The 16,035-nt window shown below is 41.5% G+C and overlaps 3 protein-coding genes across 3 annotated transcripts in view; 1 reads left to right on the forward strand and 2 right to left on the reverse strand.

The window, feature by feature from the left end:
• The window catches only part of LOC139375377 (oxidation resistance protein 1), a 30,673-nt gene extending 26,495 nt beyond the window's left edge, over positions 1–4,178 (forward strand). Inside the window, exon 16 of the mRNA XM_071117101.1 lies at positions 2,719–4,178. Coding sequence (XP_070973202.1) covers positions 2,719–2,854 — 136 coding nt within the window. The 3' untranslated portion in view covers positions 2,855–4,178. The remainder of the gene's footprint in view (positions 1–2,718) is intronic.
• Positions 3,468–12,425, reverse strand: LOC139375379 (selenoprotein N). Its single transcript, XM_071117102.1, has 12 exons — positions 11,948–12,425; positions 10,470–10,587; positions 10,221–10,351; positions 9,694–9,906; positions 7,708–7,832; positions 7,485–7,622; positions 7,235–7,316; positions 6,197–6,385; positions 5,925–6,030; positions 5,540–5,652; positions 5,074–5,175; positions 3,468–4,871 (listed from the first exon to the last, which is right to left on the reverse strand). Exons 1-12 carry the CDS (start codon positions 12,167–12,169, stop codon positions 4,704–4,706), a joined length of 1,707 nt encoding a protein of 568 aa, XP_070973203.1. The 5' UTR covers positions 12,170–12,425; the 3' UTR covers positions 3,468–4,703.
• A 1,260-nt stretch (positions 12,426–13,685) lies between these two features.
• LOC139374343 (zinc finger protein 593) lies at positions 13,686–15,688 on the reverse strand. The gene is made up of 4 exons (XM_071115384.1): positions 15,534–15,688; positions 15,025–15,242; positions 14,855–14,917; positions 13,686–14,684 (listed from the first exon to the last, which is right to left on the reverse strand). The coding sequence occupies exons 2-4, from the start codon at positions 15,222–15,224 to the stop codon at positions 14,558–14,560; spliced, it is 390 nt and encodes a 129-aa protein (XP_070971485.1). The 5' UTR covers positions 15,225–15,242; positions 15,534–15,688; the 3' UTR covers positions 13,686–14,557.
• Between the last annotated feature and the right edge of the window lie 347 nt (positions 15,689–16,035).

Raw genomic sequence — 16,035 nt, forward strand, 5'->3', positions numbered from 1 at the left:
TTGCGTACTATTGTTTGTACAGATGAACGTGGTACCTTCAGGTGTTTGGAAATTACTCCCAAGGATGAACCAGACTTGTGGAGGTCTACAATTTTTTTTCTGAGGTCTTGGCTGATTTCTTTTGATTTTCCCATGATGTCAAGCAAAGAGGCACTGAGTTTGAAGGTAGGCCTTGAAATACATCCACAGGTACACTTCCAATTGACTCAAATTATGTAAATTAACACATCAGAAGCTTATACAGCCATGATGTCATTTTCTGGAATTTTCCAAGCTGTTTAAAGGCACAGTCAACTTAGTGTATGTAAACTTCTGACCCACTGGAATTGTGATACAGTGAAATAATCTGTCTGGTAACAATAGATGGAAAAACTACTTGTCATGCACAAAGTAGATGTCCTAACCGACTTGCCAAAACTATAGTTTAACAAGGAATTTGTGGAGCGGTTGAAAAAACAGTTTTAATGACTCCAACCGACTTAAACCGACTTAAGCTGTACGTTCGATAAATCCAACGTATGCACCACAGAACACACTGCAACTGCAACACAAACGCAGCGTTCTATTGGAAATTAATGTACTTCTGGAGTACCAAAATGCAATGACGCTGTCGATGTGAACGAGGCATTAGGCTTGTGTGCGGCTGCTCGGCCATGGAAACCCATTTCACGAAGCTCCCGACGAACATTTTGCTGATGTTGCTTGCGGAGGCAGTTTGGAACTCTGTCGTGAGTGTTGCAACTGTGAACTTGTGTGGCCTACCATTTCCACTTCACAATAATAGCACTTGCAGTTCACAAGGCCAGCTCTTGCAGGGCAGAAATTTGACAACTTGAAAGGTGGCATCACATGACGGTGCCACGTTGAAAGTCACTGAGCTCTTCAGTAAGGCCATTCTACTGCCAATGTTTGTCAATGGAGATTGCATGGCTGTGAACTCGATTTTATACACCTGTCAGCAACGGATGTGGCTGAAATAGTTCAATCCACTCATTTGAAGGGGTGTCCACATAATTTTGTGTGTGTATATACAGTGGGGCAAAAAACGTATTTAGTCAGCCACCAATTGTGCATGTTCTCCCACTTAAAGATGAGAGAGGCCTGTAATTTTCATCATAGGTGCACTTCAACTATGACAGATAAAATGAGAAAAAGAAATCCAGAAAATCACACTGTAGGATTTTTAATGAATTTATTTGCAAATTATGGTGGAAAATAAGTATTTGGTCACCTTCAAACAAGCAAGATTTCTGGCTCTCACAGACCTGTAACTTCTTCTTTAAGAGGCTCCTCTGTCCTCCACTCGTTACCTGTATTAATGGCACCTGTTTGAACTTGTTATCAGTATAAAAGACGCCTGTCCACAACCTCAAACAGTCACACTCCAAACTCCACTATGGCCAAGACCAAAGAGCTGTCAAAGGACACCAGAAACAATTGTAGACCTGCACCAGGCTGGGAAGACTGAATCTGCAATAGGTAAGCAGCTTGGTTTGAAGAAATCAACTGTGGGAGCAATTATTAGGAAATGGAAGACATACAAGACCACTGATAATCTCCCTCGATCTGGGAATCCATGCAAGACCTCACCCCGTGGGGTCAAAATGATCACAAGAACGGTGAGCAAAAATCCCAGAACCACACGGGGGGACCTAGTGAATGACCTGCAGAGAGCTGGGACCAAAGTAACAAAGCCTACCATCAGTAACACACTACGCCGCCAGGGACTCAAATCCTGCAGTGCCAGACGTGTCCCCCTGCTTAAGCCAGTACATGTCCAGGCCCATCTGAAGTTTGCTAGAGAGCATTTGGATGATCCAGAAGAAGATTGGGAGAATGTCATATGGTCAGATGAAACCAAAATAGAACCTTTTGGTAAAATGGTAAAAACTCAACTCGTCGTGTTTGGAGGACAAAGAATGCTGAGTTGCATCCAAAGAACACCATACCTACTGTGAAACATGGGGGTGGAAACATCATGCTTTGGGGCTGTTTTTCTGCAAAGGGACCAGGACGACTGATCCATGTAAAGGAAAGAATGAATGGGGCCATGTATCGTGAGATTTTGAGTGAAAACCTCCTTCCATCAGCAAGGGCATTGAAGATGAAACGGGCTGGGTCTTTCAGCATGACAATGATCCCAAACACACCGCCCGGGCAACGAAGGAGTGGCTTCGTAAGAAGCAATTCAAGGTCCTGGAGTGGCCTAGCCAGTCTCCAGATCTCAACCCCATAGAAAATCTTTGGAGGGAGTTGCAAGTCCGTGTTGCCCAGCAACAGCCCCAAAACATCACGGCTCTAGAGGAGATCTGCATGGAGGAATGGGCCAAAATACCAGCAACAGTGTATGAAAACCTTGTGAAAACTTACAGAAAACGTTTGACTTCTGTCATTGCCAACAAAGTATTGAGATAAACTTTTGTTATTGACCAAATACTTATTTTCCACCATAATTTGCAAATAAATTAATTAAAAATCCTACAATGTGATTTTCTGGAGAGAAAAAAAATCTCATTTTGTCTGTCATAGTTGAAGTATACCTATGATGAAAATTGCAGGCCTCATCTTTTTAAGTGGGAGAACTTGCACAATTGGTGGCTGACTAAATCATTTTTTGTCCCACTGTAGTGTGCGTCAATGTTTAGGAAAACACATCACTTTACTCTATTCTAAAGTCATGAACAAGGACCTGAGTTTCTCTCGCTCTCTCTTCCCCAGTGGTCACTTTGGCTTGTGGCTGGATGAGATGCTGTACCTGGGCAGGAGTAGCCCCTGTTACACTTTCAACAACTGCTGCCTCTCGGAAAGAGACGACTTCCACGTCATGGAGTTGGAGGTGTGGACATTCTGGTGAAGACATGAACTCAACTCACCTCGCCTAGCAACACATACTGACTCTCTCTGGCTGTCCAATCACTGCATTAAACAGGACTCTAGAAACCATATATTCTAGTACAATAAGTTGTTGGATGTACCTGACTATTTTGACTTAAATGTGTGATTTTGGGCTGGAAACTCAACTGTAAATAACCGTTATGTGGAGGGGTATTGGTGGTTTGGAGATTGTACCCTCGCTGCATTGGAAGACTTGTCCTGTTGCAGCCCCCCACTCCTTCCGCAGATTGGTATGGTCCTCACTTCCAGGTGACTCGGCCTTGTGGATACTGTTATTCTATGGTGGAATTCACATTTCCTTCCAACAATGGATCTCCCCATCTAAAGGCCATGCCTGCCTGCATTTCCACCCCAGCACAACTCGCACTATTATTCTGGCACCATAGTTTAAAATTCATTAATTGGAGGAACTGAAATCACTGCCCCTTGTTGCATATGAGGGGGGGGGGGGGGGGTAGGGGGTCTAAACTTAGTACCTTTAGAAATGTTTCATGTTACCCACATACAACCTGAAATTTACTCAGATCTAATTTCTGATCAATGTTCACACAGTACAACACAAATAGACGTTATGAATGTTATAACGTCTTTATCTGGGACACGTCGGTTTCATCCAGTGTTCAGTGCAAGCTCACTCAAGACTACTTTTTAGTAAAGATCCATTTTTATTTTTTTGCAGACAATTTGCCACTATCAGTCAAAAAGCCTATTTCAAGGGGATGACTCACCTCTGCAATGGCTAAATGTGCTACCTACATTGCAGCGCTTAACAAGAGGCTGATGGAGAAACCTTTCCTAAGATATGACCCATTTCAGAGTTTATCACATGTACACATGATAGAATCCACAATGATTAACTTCTTCTTGCCTCTTAAGTTCATTTTGTTATATAATCTTTGGTGTAGTCACCCCTTAAGTTCTGATCTCATGGTCAAGGTGTTAAGAAATAACTAGTCAGTCAACATAAGACTGTTGGCCCTCATATAAAATATTAACAAAACAAACAATTATTACATTACACATTGTGCCACCATACAGCTTTGTTTCCAGGTTTCCATGACAGCTGTTGGCAACCTCGGGGGAACAGAACGGGGGTGCTGCCTGCAGAACCTTAAGCAATGACATCAGGCCCTACCCAGCCAACTTTGGACTTTCAGGCAAGGCCGTCACAAACTGCTGAAACTCTAGAGGGAACGACTTGCCCTGCCCTGCCCCCCCAACAGAAATAAAACGTGTGGTTCTTTGCATATTGCGAGATATAACAAATAAAACAGAACAATGCATTATGGTGCAGTCTGTTTTGATATGAAAATGTAGATATAAAGAAAAGTTTGAGCAAATCTCACTCACTGTTATGACATGATAACAGAAGGCATAAATAAGTCAAATTAATTAACCACTAGTAGGTGAGGTCAAAGCAATGTTCGGAGCCTGGCCACTGTTCTGACCCTGAACATTGTACTTTAAAATAGTTGGTAAGTAACAGCAACATTAGTGATTATATGGAATGGGATTAGAAGCATGTTAACTTGAAAGAACATCTAGCAACTGAGTATTGAGTTTAGTTATGGAAAAAAAAAAAGGCTTCAGAAGGGCTCAACTGGTATAGTGGCCACTGTCGTTTGAAGAGGTTGTTGTAATACTGATCATATTGGATGCTAGTAAAACAACCTGAAAAGTTAACAGCTGCCAAGCCAGCACTTTAGGAATCTGATCTCTACACACAAGTTTGCTTTTTCTTTGATCATTATCCTTCACAGAGGAATTCCTCTAGTTTTTACACACACACTTTTGACCACCGTTCGTCTTTACTGTGCCAGGTGCTCCTTGGCTTTCTCCAGACCCTCTTTGAGGAAGTTGATGTACGTAGCAGTGGATGGGTCCTCGAACCCCCCAGAGAAGCTAAATGTGGCAGCTTCCTCCTCCGGCTTCATGGACGTCTGGTCCAGGAAGTAGTTAGCATTGATGTGGTGAACCTAGAGAATTTAAGTCATTAGAGATTCAAGTCATTTTCAACCCTCCGTAGACTGTTGTCATTTCCTCCAAACCCTTTTTTAAAATGTGTTAGTTGGCTATTTAGCAACGCCCAGAATCAACAACGTGAAGTATCCACTTAAAGGTTGTTGATAAACAACTGGGATGTTGAGATGGAAACATGATGGAACTGTAAGGACTTACAATAGTGCCGTTGGGCAACGCCACCATCATTTCTACTGGAAAGTTGTAATTCTCCAGGTGTAGGCGGGCCCTCTGACTCTCAACCGGGTTCTGCTTGTTAGCCTGAGATTAAGATTATTAGGATACATCACCACCACATCAATCAAAACAGAAAGCAGGACCTCGACAACAGATGGAGTGGAATATGTTCAACATTAGGTCACTTGAGACAAACTTTGATTTAGTAATGAACACTATCCATTAAAAGTGGTATCATTATTTTCGGCTTGAACCTTGAGGATGAGCCAGTGGTGCCAGCTGGTGTCACTTTAAATCGAAGGATGGACTCATTGTAATATCTGGAATGGAACAAATACAAAGTTTCCATGTTTAACACCTTTCCATCCATTCCATTACAATGAGCCAGTCATTCGATTAAACTGCCTACCAGCTGGGCTGGGCTGAGCAATATGGGCCGCTCACTCACCTGCATGTCCTCCAGCTCTTTGACCAGGGACCAGCTGCTGACGAAACTCTGGTTGAGCAGGGCCAGGACGGGCGAACTTTCCAGGACTGTCTCCCGGAGAGTCCGCCCCGAACCTGTGATGTGTTTGGAGGAAGCAAAAAGGTCAGATGCAAAGCTAAAGACATTGTAATATTCAGTGCACAAAAGGGTATCCTGCTTTAACTGGATGTCTTTCCCTTAGTCACTCACTTCAACCCCCCCCCAAGATGACACCCCTTTACCCCCAGGTCCAGGATATACTTTATATTTTGTAAGTTCATCACTTAAAATGGCCCTAAGTGAGCACTAAGGTGGATTATAATCATTATTATCTTCATAGAGCAGTGTCACAGGTGAACCGTCTCACCTCAGCAGGATTGGTCATCTAGTGCCCCCCAGAGGAGGATGGAGTGCACCAGCTTGCTCTCTTCCTGTGCTCGCTGAAAGGCCTCTGAGAAGGGCAGGTATGACACCTGTGGACAATGGAAGGAGAGATGTACATCATCACAGTGGTGCGGAGTCTATCAAGTTATTTTTGAGAGAGCTTGGGAACTACCAAGTTGTGACCGAAGTTCAAAGGTGACGAGAACAATCCCCTAAATAGATGGGACAAAATTGAGCAGGCGTATGGAGCTGTACCTTCTTGAAGGGGTAGAAGGTGACCTCGAGGCGGCGAGCAGCCTCCTCGCGGCTGATCTCAGACGTCCAGTGGATGTCCTCGAAGACAAACTGGATAGGGTCGCTGCCTCCCCCTCGGCTATCGATAATATTCCCCTCCTCATCCTGGATGAAGGAGGGAGTGGAGGGACCAGCGGCCTGCAGCTCCATCTGACAACACACAGCGTTTCTTAATATGAATACTACCGTGCTCCACTCTCATATGCTACGAGTGCATTCTCCGAGGACATTATCTTGAGTACGAGAGTGTGGAGAACGCATAAAACATTCCATTTGAGAAGCACTCGCACTCCCCTGACTGTATAACCTCACGCTGTACCTCCCCATTCCCTGAACTTGCCTCCAGCCACGACATTGGCAATAGAAACGAAAAACAAGATTTCCACAAAGCCAACGTTTTACTTCACAATTATCAGCTGGGTAGTTTAACAGGCAAAGACCTACAACGGTTGTTATGCAAGGTAGATGACTAGCTGTCAATTTTTTTGTGGGTAGCTAGCTAGCCTGTTAGCCATATTTACGTACTATGGGCTTGATCGATGCACATGCCACAATTAACACAGTATTTATTAATGTATCAAGACAAAATATTGTTGTCATGCAATATGTGAATGGGCACCATTTCATTCCGAAGTCTGAGTTTATTTTCGCTTGCCTCAGCTAAAATATTCTCTTCCATTGATTTCAAGATATTTTGAGTCGTTTTTTAAATTGTTGTGTCATATTTCTGTGCATACTTTCCGTTGAAGCTTGCGTCGATGCTTCAAAATATGTACAAATAGAGTATGCGTCGGAGAGGTGCCCTCCGTGCTCCGTACTTTGATTTGGACTCATACTCTGACAGTCCCGTGCTCCAATTTGCGTGCTCGGAGCACGGTAGTAGGCATATTGACAAAACACCCACAGAGATCCCATAACAAATACAACACATCCTACTATGTCACATTACACCAAATCAAATGTTGGTATACCATAGCATGACAAGGCACAGTAGCCTACCTGTGGCAGGTATCCAATGTCCACCTCCATATTACTGTTCTCAGTGGCTCCATAGAGCCACTCCATGTCCACATTCAGAGTCCTGTGAGACCGGGAGAAGTCAGTGTCTGCCATCTTACATTCACTTACAGATATATCAGTAGCATTACTATCATCCTAAAGGTCTACTCTGAATGGATAAGACACAAAGTCTGTAGACTACAGAGGTAATTCTGGTTATCGCTAACAGTCAACCGTGTTATTCACTGACCTGTCGTTGGGGACGTAGAGGGTGAACTGTCGGACGTGGGAGGAGTCCCGGGAGAGGATGATGTTGCCAGTGAACTGGCCCGGGGTGAACCAGAAGGGGAAGTCTGGGACATCATTGAGCTGAAACTCTGCATGGATCCTGTGGAGGTACAGGGGTAATAACATGGTAACTAATTGTAAACGCAATGGACTAGGCTTGATGAGGAATCTCAGAGTTCCCTCACCTGAAGACAATGTCTAGATAAAAGTCACTGGCGGCTCGGATGCAGGCCACTGTTCCCTGAGGGGCAAAACGAGACTTGATGAAGGGCCGTAGATGGAACATACTTAGCAGGGAGTGAATGAGAACCTGTGGGGAAACAAATACAGTCACTGCTAGGTTCATATATTTTCTTCAACCAAGTTGTGACATTTTACATTTTCTACTGATACCATGACAGACTATGCTGTAATATCATCTCATAGTCAAAGTAACACTTGGTTTTCGCCAATGTACAGTGCCTTGCGAAAGTATTCGGCCCCCTTGAACTTTGCGACCTTTTGCCACATTTCAGGCTTCAAACAAAGATATAAAACTGTATTTTTTGTGTGAAGAATCAACAACAAGTGGGACACAATCATGAAGTGGAACGACATTTATTGGATATTTCAAACTTTTTTAACAAATCGAAAACTGAAAAATTCAGCCCCCTTAAGTTAATACTTTGTAGCGCCACCTTTTGCTGCGATTACAGCTGTAAGTTGCTTAAGGTATGTCTCTATCAGTTTTGCACATCGAGAGACTGAAATTTTTTCCCATTCCTCCTCGCAAAACAGCTCGAGCTCAGTGAGGTTGGATGGAGAGCATTTGTGAACAGCAGTTTTCAGTTCTTTCCACAGATTCTCGATTGGATTCAGGTCTGGACTTTGACTTGGCCATTCTAACACCTGGATATGTTTATTTTTGAACCATTCCATTGTAGATTTTGCTTTATGTTTTGGATCATTGTCTTGTTGGAAGACAAATCTCCGTCCCAGTCTCAGGTCTTTTGCAGACTCCATCAGGTTTTCTTCCAGAATGGTCCTGTATTTGGCTCCATCCATCTTCCCATCAATTTTAACCATCTTCCCTGTCCCTGCTGAAGAAAAGCAGGCCCAAACCATGATGCTGCCACCACCATGTTTGACAGTGGGGATGGTGTGTTCAGGGTGATGAGCTGTGTTGCTTTTACGCCAAACATAACGTTTTGCATTGTTGCCAAAAAGTTCAATTTTGGTTTCATCTGACCAGAGCACCTTCTTCCACATGTTTGGTGTCTCCCCCAGGTGGCTTGTGGCAAACTTTAAACAACACTTTTTATGGATATCTTTAAGAAATGGCTTTCTTCTTGCCACTCTTCCATAAAGGCCAGATTTGTGCAATATACGACTGATTGTTGTCCTATGGACAGTCTCCCACCTCAGCTGTAGATCTCTGCAGTTCATCCAGAGTGATTATGGGCCTCTTGGCTGCATCTCTGATCAGTCTTCTCCTTGTATGAGCTGAAAGTTTAGAGGGACGGCCAGGTCTCGGTAGATTTGCAGTGGTCTGATACTCCTTCCATTTCAATATTATTGCTTGCACAGTGCTCCTTGGGATGTTTAAAGCTTGGGAAATCTTTTTGTATCCAAATCCGGCTTTAAACTTCTTCACAACAGTATCTCGGACCTGCCTGGTGTGTTCCTTGTTCTTCATGATGCTCTCTGCGCTTTTAACGGACCTCTGAGACTATCACAGTGCAGGTGCATTTATACGGAGACTTGATTACACACAGGTGGATTGTATTTATCATCATTAGTCATTTAGGTCAACATTGGATCATTCAGAGATCCTCACTGAACTTCTGGAGAGAGTTTGCTGCACTGAAAGTAAAGGGGCTGAATAATTTTACACGCCCAATTCTTCAGTTTTTGATTTGTTAAAAAAGTTTGAAATATCCAATAAATGTCGTTCCACTTCATGATTGTGTCCCACTTGTTGTTGATTCTTCACAAAAAAATACAGTTTTATATCTTTATGTTTGAAGCCTGAAATGTGGCAAAAGGTCGCAAAGTTCAAGGGGGCCGAATACTTTCGCAAGGCACTGTATATATAATCATCGCCAAGAGTTTGAGTGATGATCAAGTGTAGTAGACAGTTAAAATCAAACTCAATATAAAATATCAGATACAGTCACTTCCTAAAACCGTACCTCTTTTCCTCGTGGTGCAGGAGGGTGGTAGCGATTGTTTGGCAGGTACCCAGTGAAGATGTTGAGCTCACTCTGAATGACCCACCAGGTGTCCCCTACTTCCCCTTTGTTTTTGGGGGGCAGGAAGGCCCTGAACTGGCTGGCAGAGAAGGACATGGAGGGCACAGCAGGACTCTGCCAGGAACGCAGCCCACTCAGGGAACTATGAGTAACCTGGAGAGGCAGAGACTTAATTGTTAATTGTTATCTGAGGCTTTCTCTGCTAAACCTTGGACTGTCTATTTGAACCTTTTTCTCCCTTTACTGTAATTTATCACCATAAGTCCTTTTATAAAAGCAACTTACTGGTAGGTCATCTTTTGAATCCACTCAGAGACACAGCTTCGAAAGCAGTAAAATGTTTACAATGTAGAGTGTTATCTATTCTCCATTCGAACCACCCAGTTTATAATTCAGTGCAATTCACAGGTAAGGTAAGTTATCACTGTTATTATAACGTGAGTGTTGGGCTGGTCTACTCTTATTACCCCGAGGAAGCCGTCCTTGCTCTTCGTCATTGTGTCAAGCTGCAGAGGCTGCATCTTGGCCTCCAGGGTTAGGGTCTCTCCATTGGGGTCATGGGTCACTTCCTCCTCAAAATCTGCTGGAGGTGAGATCCCTGCAGGGAGGCAGGCAAAAGGATACAAACCAATGACTGTGTATTCGTGTTGGGTTTGTGGGGATGGAGTATTTTGGATTTGAATGTGTTAGGGTGCATAAGAAGGCTGGTGGTGAACCTGTGAGTTTCTCTGCGACGAGTTTGAACTCCTCAGGACTAAGGTACAGGTCATGGTTTGTGTCCAAGGAGGAGAAGAGAAAGAGGCCCTCTGTGCCCAGTGCTTTCAAGGCCACTTCCTGTTGGAGGAACACACAATAAGGGCTCCTTTTTGCATCTTACCGTGTCAGTTCTCACACTCCAGTGACATTCCTGAACAATGTCTGGGACAGATCAGAGTTAACCTTTTTAACACTAACCTCTAAGCACACTACAATTTTGAAAACATTGTTTTGGATAAAGAAAGCAGCTACAAATATATCAGTTTATCAAATGAGTGTACTTGAAATTAAACATGCCAAGGAAGTGAGGGGATTAGTTTCCCAAAAGAATGTTGTAACCTTGAGGCCCTTCTACACAAAAATACACTGACTGCGTGCCCTCTTATGTTAGCTCAATGGATGGAATAAGGAGAACAACTTGTGAGCCAGACAACTATTTCTGTAAGTGGGGTGTTAATTGTGGGACCAGCTGTGGCAGACATACAACCCCCTAATAAAACGATTTTGGGTAAAAAAAAAAAAGTTTAAAAAACACTATGGGGTATAAAAGTGTTGGATCCCACAAAGACAAAAGGTGTGTGTTCAACTTCTAAAACCTTCCCAAAAATGTAAAATAAGCCACATGTTTTCAAATACTACGATTAACTTTTAACAGCTAAGAAAAATAACTGCCATCAGCACAAGACTTGGCAGAGAAAATGCAATCTTTGCAATAATTTCAAAAGGTAATTCATGTTTTATGTTTCCTGTTTTCATGTTTTATCATGTTTTTTCCACAACAATCAGTTGTGAGAAAAGTACAATGTTCATACTTGAGTAAAAGTAATGATACCTTAATAGAAAATGACTCAAATAAAAGTGAAAGTTACACAGTAAAATACTACTTGAGTAAAAGTATTTGGTTTTAAATGTACTTAAGTATCAAAAGTAAATGGTAATGGTAAAACGTAAAAGTATAAACTATTTTAAATTCCTTATATTAAGCAAACCAGACACAACAGTATATATATATATATATATATATTTTTTTTTTTTTTTACGGATAGCCAGGGGCAAACTCCAGCACCATCTACAAAGAAAGCATCTGTGTTTAGTGAGTCCGCCAGATCAGAGGCTGTAAGGATGACCAGAGACGTTCTCTTGATAAATAACTGTGAATTTGACTATTTTCCTGCAAAAATGTAACGAGTACTTTGGAGTGTCAGGGAAAATGTATAGAGTTAAAAGTACATTTTTTTCATTAAGAATGTAGTGAAGTAAAAGTACAAGTTTGCAAAAATATAAATAGTTAAGTAGAGATACCCAAAAAAACGACTTTAGTAGTACTTTACAATATTTTTACTTAAATACTTTACACCACTACAGTCAATTCAGATGCAGAACTAAAGACATCTGCTGAACAAGATGCGTAAAACATGGATACAGATGTTGAACTTACATGACGTTTAAGTAGCTGTGAGTCCTGATAATATGTGTAACCAAAGGCAAGAAGGGGAACAATAATGAACATAAGCAATGTTGACATTGCTCCAATGATCCAAGATCGCTTGGACCTGCCAGGCGACGGTCGTTCACCGCCTTGAGATTTGTCCAGACGCTCATCCTCCCCCAAACAAGCTTTCTTGTCCTCCGGGATTCTTTTATCCACGTCCGCGGCCATTCCTTGCTCTCGCCCCTACACAAACGCAGGCGTGCTCTCTAGAAAGAAAATCGGCGAAAAGTACCCTTATCTATTGGAAATACAGCTACCAATTACGGTTAAAATGTACTCTACTCGGTAGAACTATCCGCTACTCTGTTGCAACCAACAGCTAGCTAGCTAGCTATATATGTAATTTCTTGATATTCTCATTTCCCACATCTCTTCTCCATTCAACGAATACATTCCCTGAGGGGCAAGACAGCATTAAAGGGCCAGTATGCTATTTTGTTATTCGTTGGAATATCTGCTTGGTTCATCATAACCATAATAATGTCGGACTTGCCAGAGAACATTGGATGAATGGAAAGCCGTTAAAACATATATTTATATAATTTTTTTCATCTATAATTGTATGTTTTGATATCAATCATTCAAAAATGTATATCAAGAAATGATTTTATCAATATCAGTAATTCGATTTTTATATATTATATATATATCCATATAGCACCTCACTGACATGAATGGTTGACGGTAGTTGGGGGCCGGAGGTCCTGTATAAACACAAACTCACTTCCTTGACCACTTCTGTCACAAAAGTTCTGCTCTGTGAAGCATGAAAGCTCTGCCTTCTGCAGAGGCTGCATCGCAGTAAATGTTGTAAGGCCACTGCAGAGTCCAGATTGACCATGCAGAGCCTTTTACATCAGTCTCAACATTAACAATGAAGAGGTGACTCCGGGACGCTGGCCTTCTAGGCAGAGTTGCAAAGAAAAAGCCATATCTCAGACTGGCCAATAAAGATGGGCAAAAGAACAGACACTGGACAAAGCAACTCTGCCTGGAAGGCCAGCATCCCAGAGTCACCTCTTCACTGTTGAGACTGGTGTTTTGCAGGTATTATTTAATGAAGCTGCCAGTTGAGGAATCTGTTTCTCAAACTAGACACTCTAATGTACTTGTCCTCTTGCTCAGTTGTGCACCGGGGCCTCTCACTCCTCTTTCTATTCTGGTTAGAGACAGTTTATGCTGTTCTGTGAAGGGAGTAGTACACAGCGTGGTACTAGATCTTCAGTTTCTCGCATGGAATAGCCTTCATTTCTCAGAACAAGAATAGACATGAGTTTCAGAAGAACAGTATTTGTTTCTGGCCCTTTTGAGCCTGTAATCAAACCCACAAATGCTCCAGATACTCAACTAGTCTAAAGAATGGCAGTTTTATTGCTTCTTTAATCAGAACAACTGTTTTCAGCTGTGTTAAGATAATTGCAAAGGCTTTTCTAATGATCAATTAGCTTTTCAAAATGATAAACTTGGATTAGCTAACACAACGTGCCATTGGATCACAGGAGTGACAGTTGCTGATAATGGGCCTCTGTACACCTATGTAGATAATCCATTAAAAAAATCTGCCGTTTCCAGCTACAAGTCCTTAGCAATGTCTACACTATTTCGGATCAATTTTATGTTATTTTAATGGACAAAAAAGCGATTTTGTCTTTCAAAAACATTAAGTGACCCCAAACTTTTGAAAGGTGGTGTATAGAGAATTCCTTTAAATCAACTAAATGTATATAAAACAGAATTCATATTTTATATCAACAATGGTATGAATTTATGTTAAAACAGCTTTCCATATTGGATGTGCTTGTCCCAAAACATCTGTGGCTTCTTGCTGCTACAAATATAGATTTCTGACATTGGTGCCAATAATAAACAGAACACAACTGCTCAATAAATTGAAAGATGCATGACAACACATTGTAAAAAATCAATGAAAGTGTTAAAAAAAAAAATCCTAAACACTAATGGAATGGTACTATAATTGGATTTAAGGGTAACAGTGAATTATAGGAGTACAAACTGCTTTATAGTAGCATTTCAGCTCAAGTTACAATCTCAAGCAATTTATTGAGTTGGTCTATATAGTGTATTCTAAATTCAGAGCTATATTGAATGTTTTACGTGTTGCACAGGAATTGAATACAGACTGTATAAATATTTTGCATTTTTCACTAGATTGTCTCAGGCCTGCTGCCAGAATGACAAATTATTATTTTTGAAATGTATTTTATTTCACCTTTATTTAACCAGATAGGCCAGTTGAGAACAAGTTCTCATTTACAATTGTGACTTGGCCAAAGCAAAGCAGTGTGACAAAAACAACAGAGTTACACATAAAAACATACAGTCAATAACACAAAAGAAACATTTCAAATAGAATTTCAATTTCCTTTTAGTTTATTATTGTTTCTGTCAACAAGTTCACATTTTGCGCCACAGACATTACATATTTACAGGTGCATGTACATATAAATATATATGGGTAATGCATTTATGTAAAGCAATGTCCATAGTTCAAAGTCACCAAAAAGAAAGGTGTTCTTAAAGAACGGCAGTCCACATTCAGTCCATCTTCTCTTCCACATCTTGTGTTTTCACCTCTACGGTTTTGTGAGGTATATAAGAACCCATACCTGCAGCTCTATCTGCTTCTGCCTGAGTGTAGGGTTCATCCTTCAACCGCTTAATCCTGAACAGAGTGTTGGAAAGTGAAGAAATGTAGCTGCTCAGTCATCAAAACATCAACATGCCCAGCTACAAAGTTAGGGTGCTGGGGGGAGGGAAGGTGTGTCACAGGAACTGTATCCACATGTATTCAAAGAACAGTTGTCTGTTTCAAAAGAAAAGTGGGGATCTTACCGTTTCTTGTGCACTTTGGTTTTAAAGTGCTCCTTCAGGGCTTTCACGTCAACAAAATATCGTCTGTAAACAAAACACATGCACATTAAATTACGGCTTTCCAGTTGCCATTTTTTTTGGTTTCTGTGAACCTCTTGGATAGATGCAAGAAAGAGCATAAAAGTGCTTACGCGCAATGTAAACAGTAGTGCTGGGCACTACCAGTGACATCATAGTCCACCTCCTGTTTGAGCAACTTGGCTGCAGCTGAGGGCTTCATGTCTGCATGGATTTGGTCCAAGTGCTTCGTATAATTCTTTGTCTTCCATGTCTTGCCAATACTCTTCTTCCTGGTACTGTTGTGGTTTCCGATCTGCTTGGATTTCCCCATGGTGGTGCTAGGTGATACCTATTGGAATAATATAATGGGTTTTGCAAAATAGTTGCTATTGCATGGATTAATTTGTCCGCGTGCTGCTTTATGTTTACAAGCAATTTACAACACCATTGGCATATTTTCTGACTTAACTGTCAAAATTGCCATATGTTAAGTTTTTGACTTGATATAAACATTAACTAGCTAGTTATCTAGTAGTAGCTAAATTAGCTAGCTACGGCAGTTACTGAGACAGAACCCGTCTTCTAATCAAAATCTTAATCTACGCGAGAAATAACACTTTTCAAAACTAGTTTAACGTACCTTAGTTAAAAATGATTGCAAGACCTTTCTGTTGTCATAACACCGTATTAAACTCGCCCTGTCGATAATATTTTCCACAAAACCGTGCTGTTCGTATTTTAGCTTGGCTAGTTTGCTAGATTCTTTCACACGTGTTTGTTGACGAAATCATATCCGGGTCAACATGCATTACCTACACACGCCACTAGAGAGAACACAGTCCAAAATGTTATTAGTAGGCCTGTGTGCAAACGGGCGGTACAGCCGGTCTCCTGCACGGAGGAGCGGGAAATATACTGAACAAAAATATACGATTTCAACGATTTTACAAAGTTACAGATCATATAAGGAAATCAGTCAATTGACAAATGCATTAGGCCCTAATCCAGGGCTGCCAACTTTTGATGAAAGCTTGGGGTGAGATTTGCTATGTGAATTTCATTGCCCCCTGGCACAACCCCTAGAATGGAAAATTTTACAGTTACTGAAATTCTACATCTTTAACATGGTTTAAGCGTATGAC

Source organism: Oncorhynchus clarkii, chromosome 19 (genome assembly GCF_045791955.1).
Source record: "Oncorhynchus clarkii lewisi isolate Uvic-CL-2024 chromosome 19, UVic_Ocla_1.0, whole genome shotgun sequence".
NCBI classification, from domain to species: domain Eukaryota; kingdom Metazoa; phylum Chordata; class Actinopteri; order Salmoniformes; family Salmonidae; genus Oncorhynchus; species Oncorhynchus clarkii.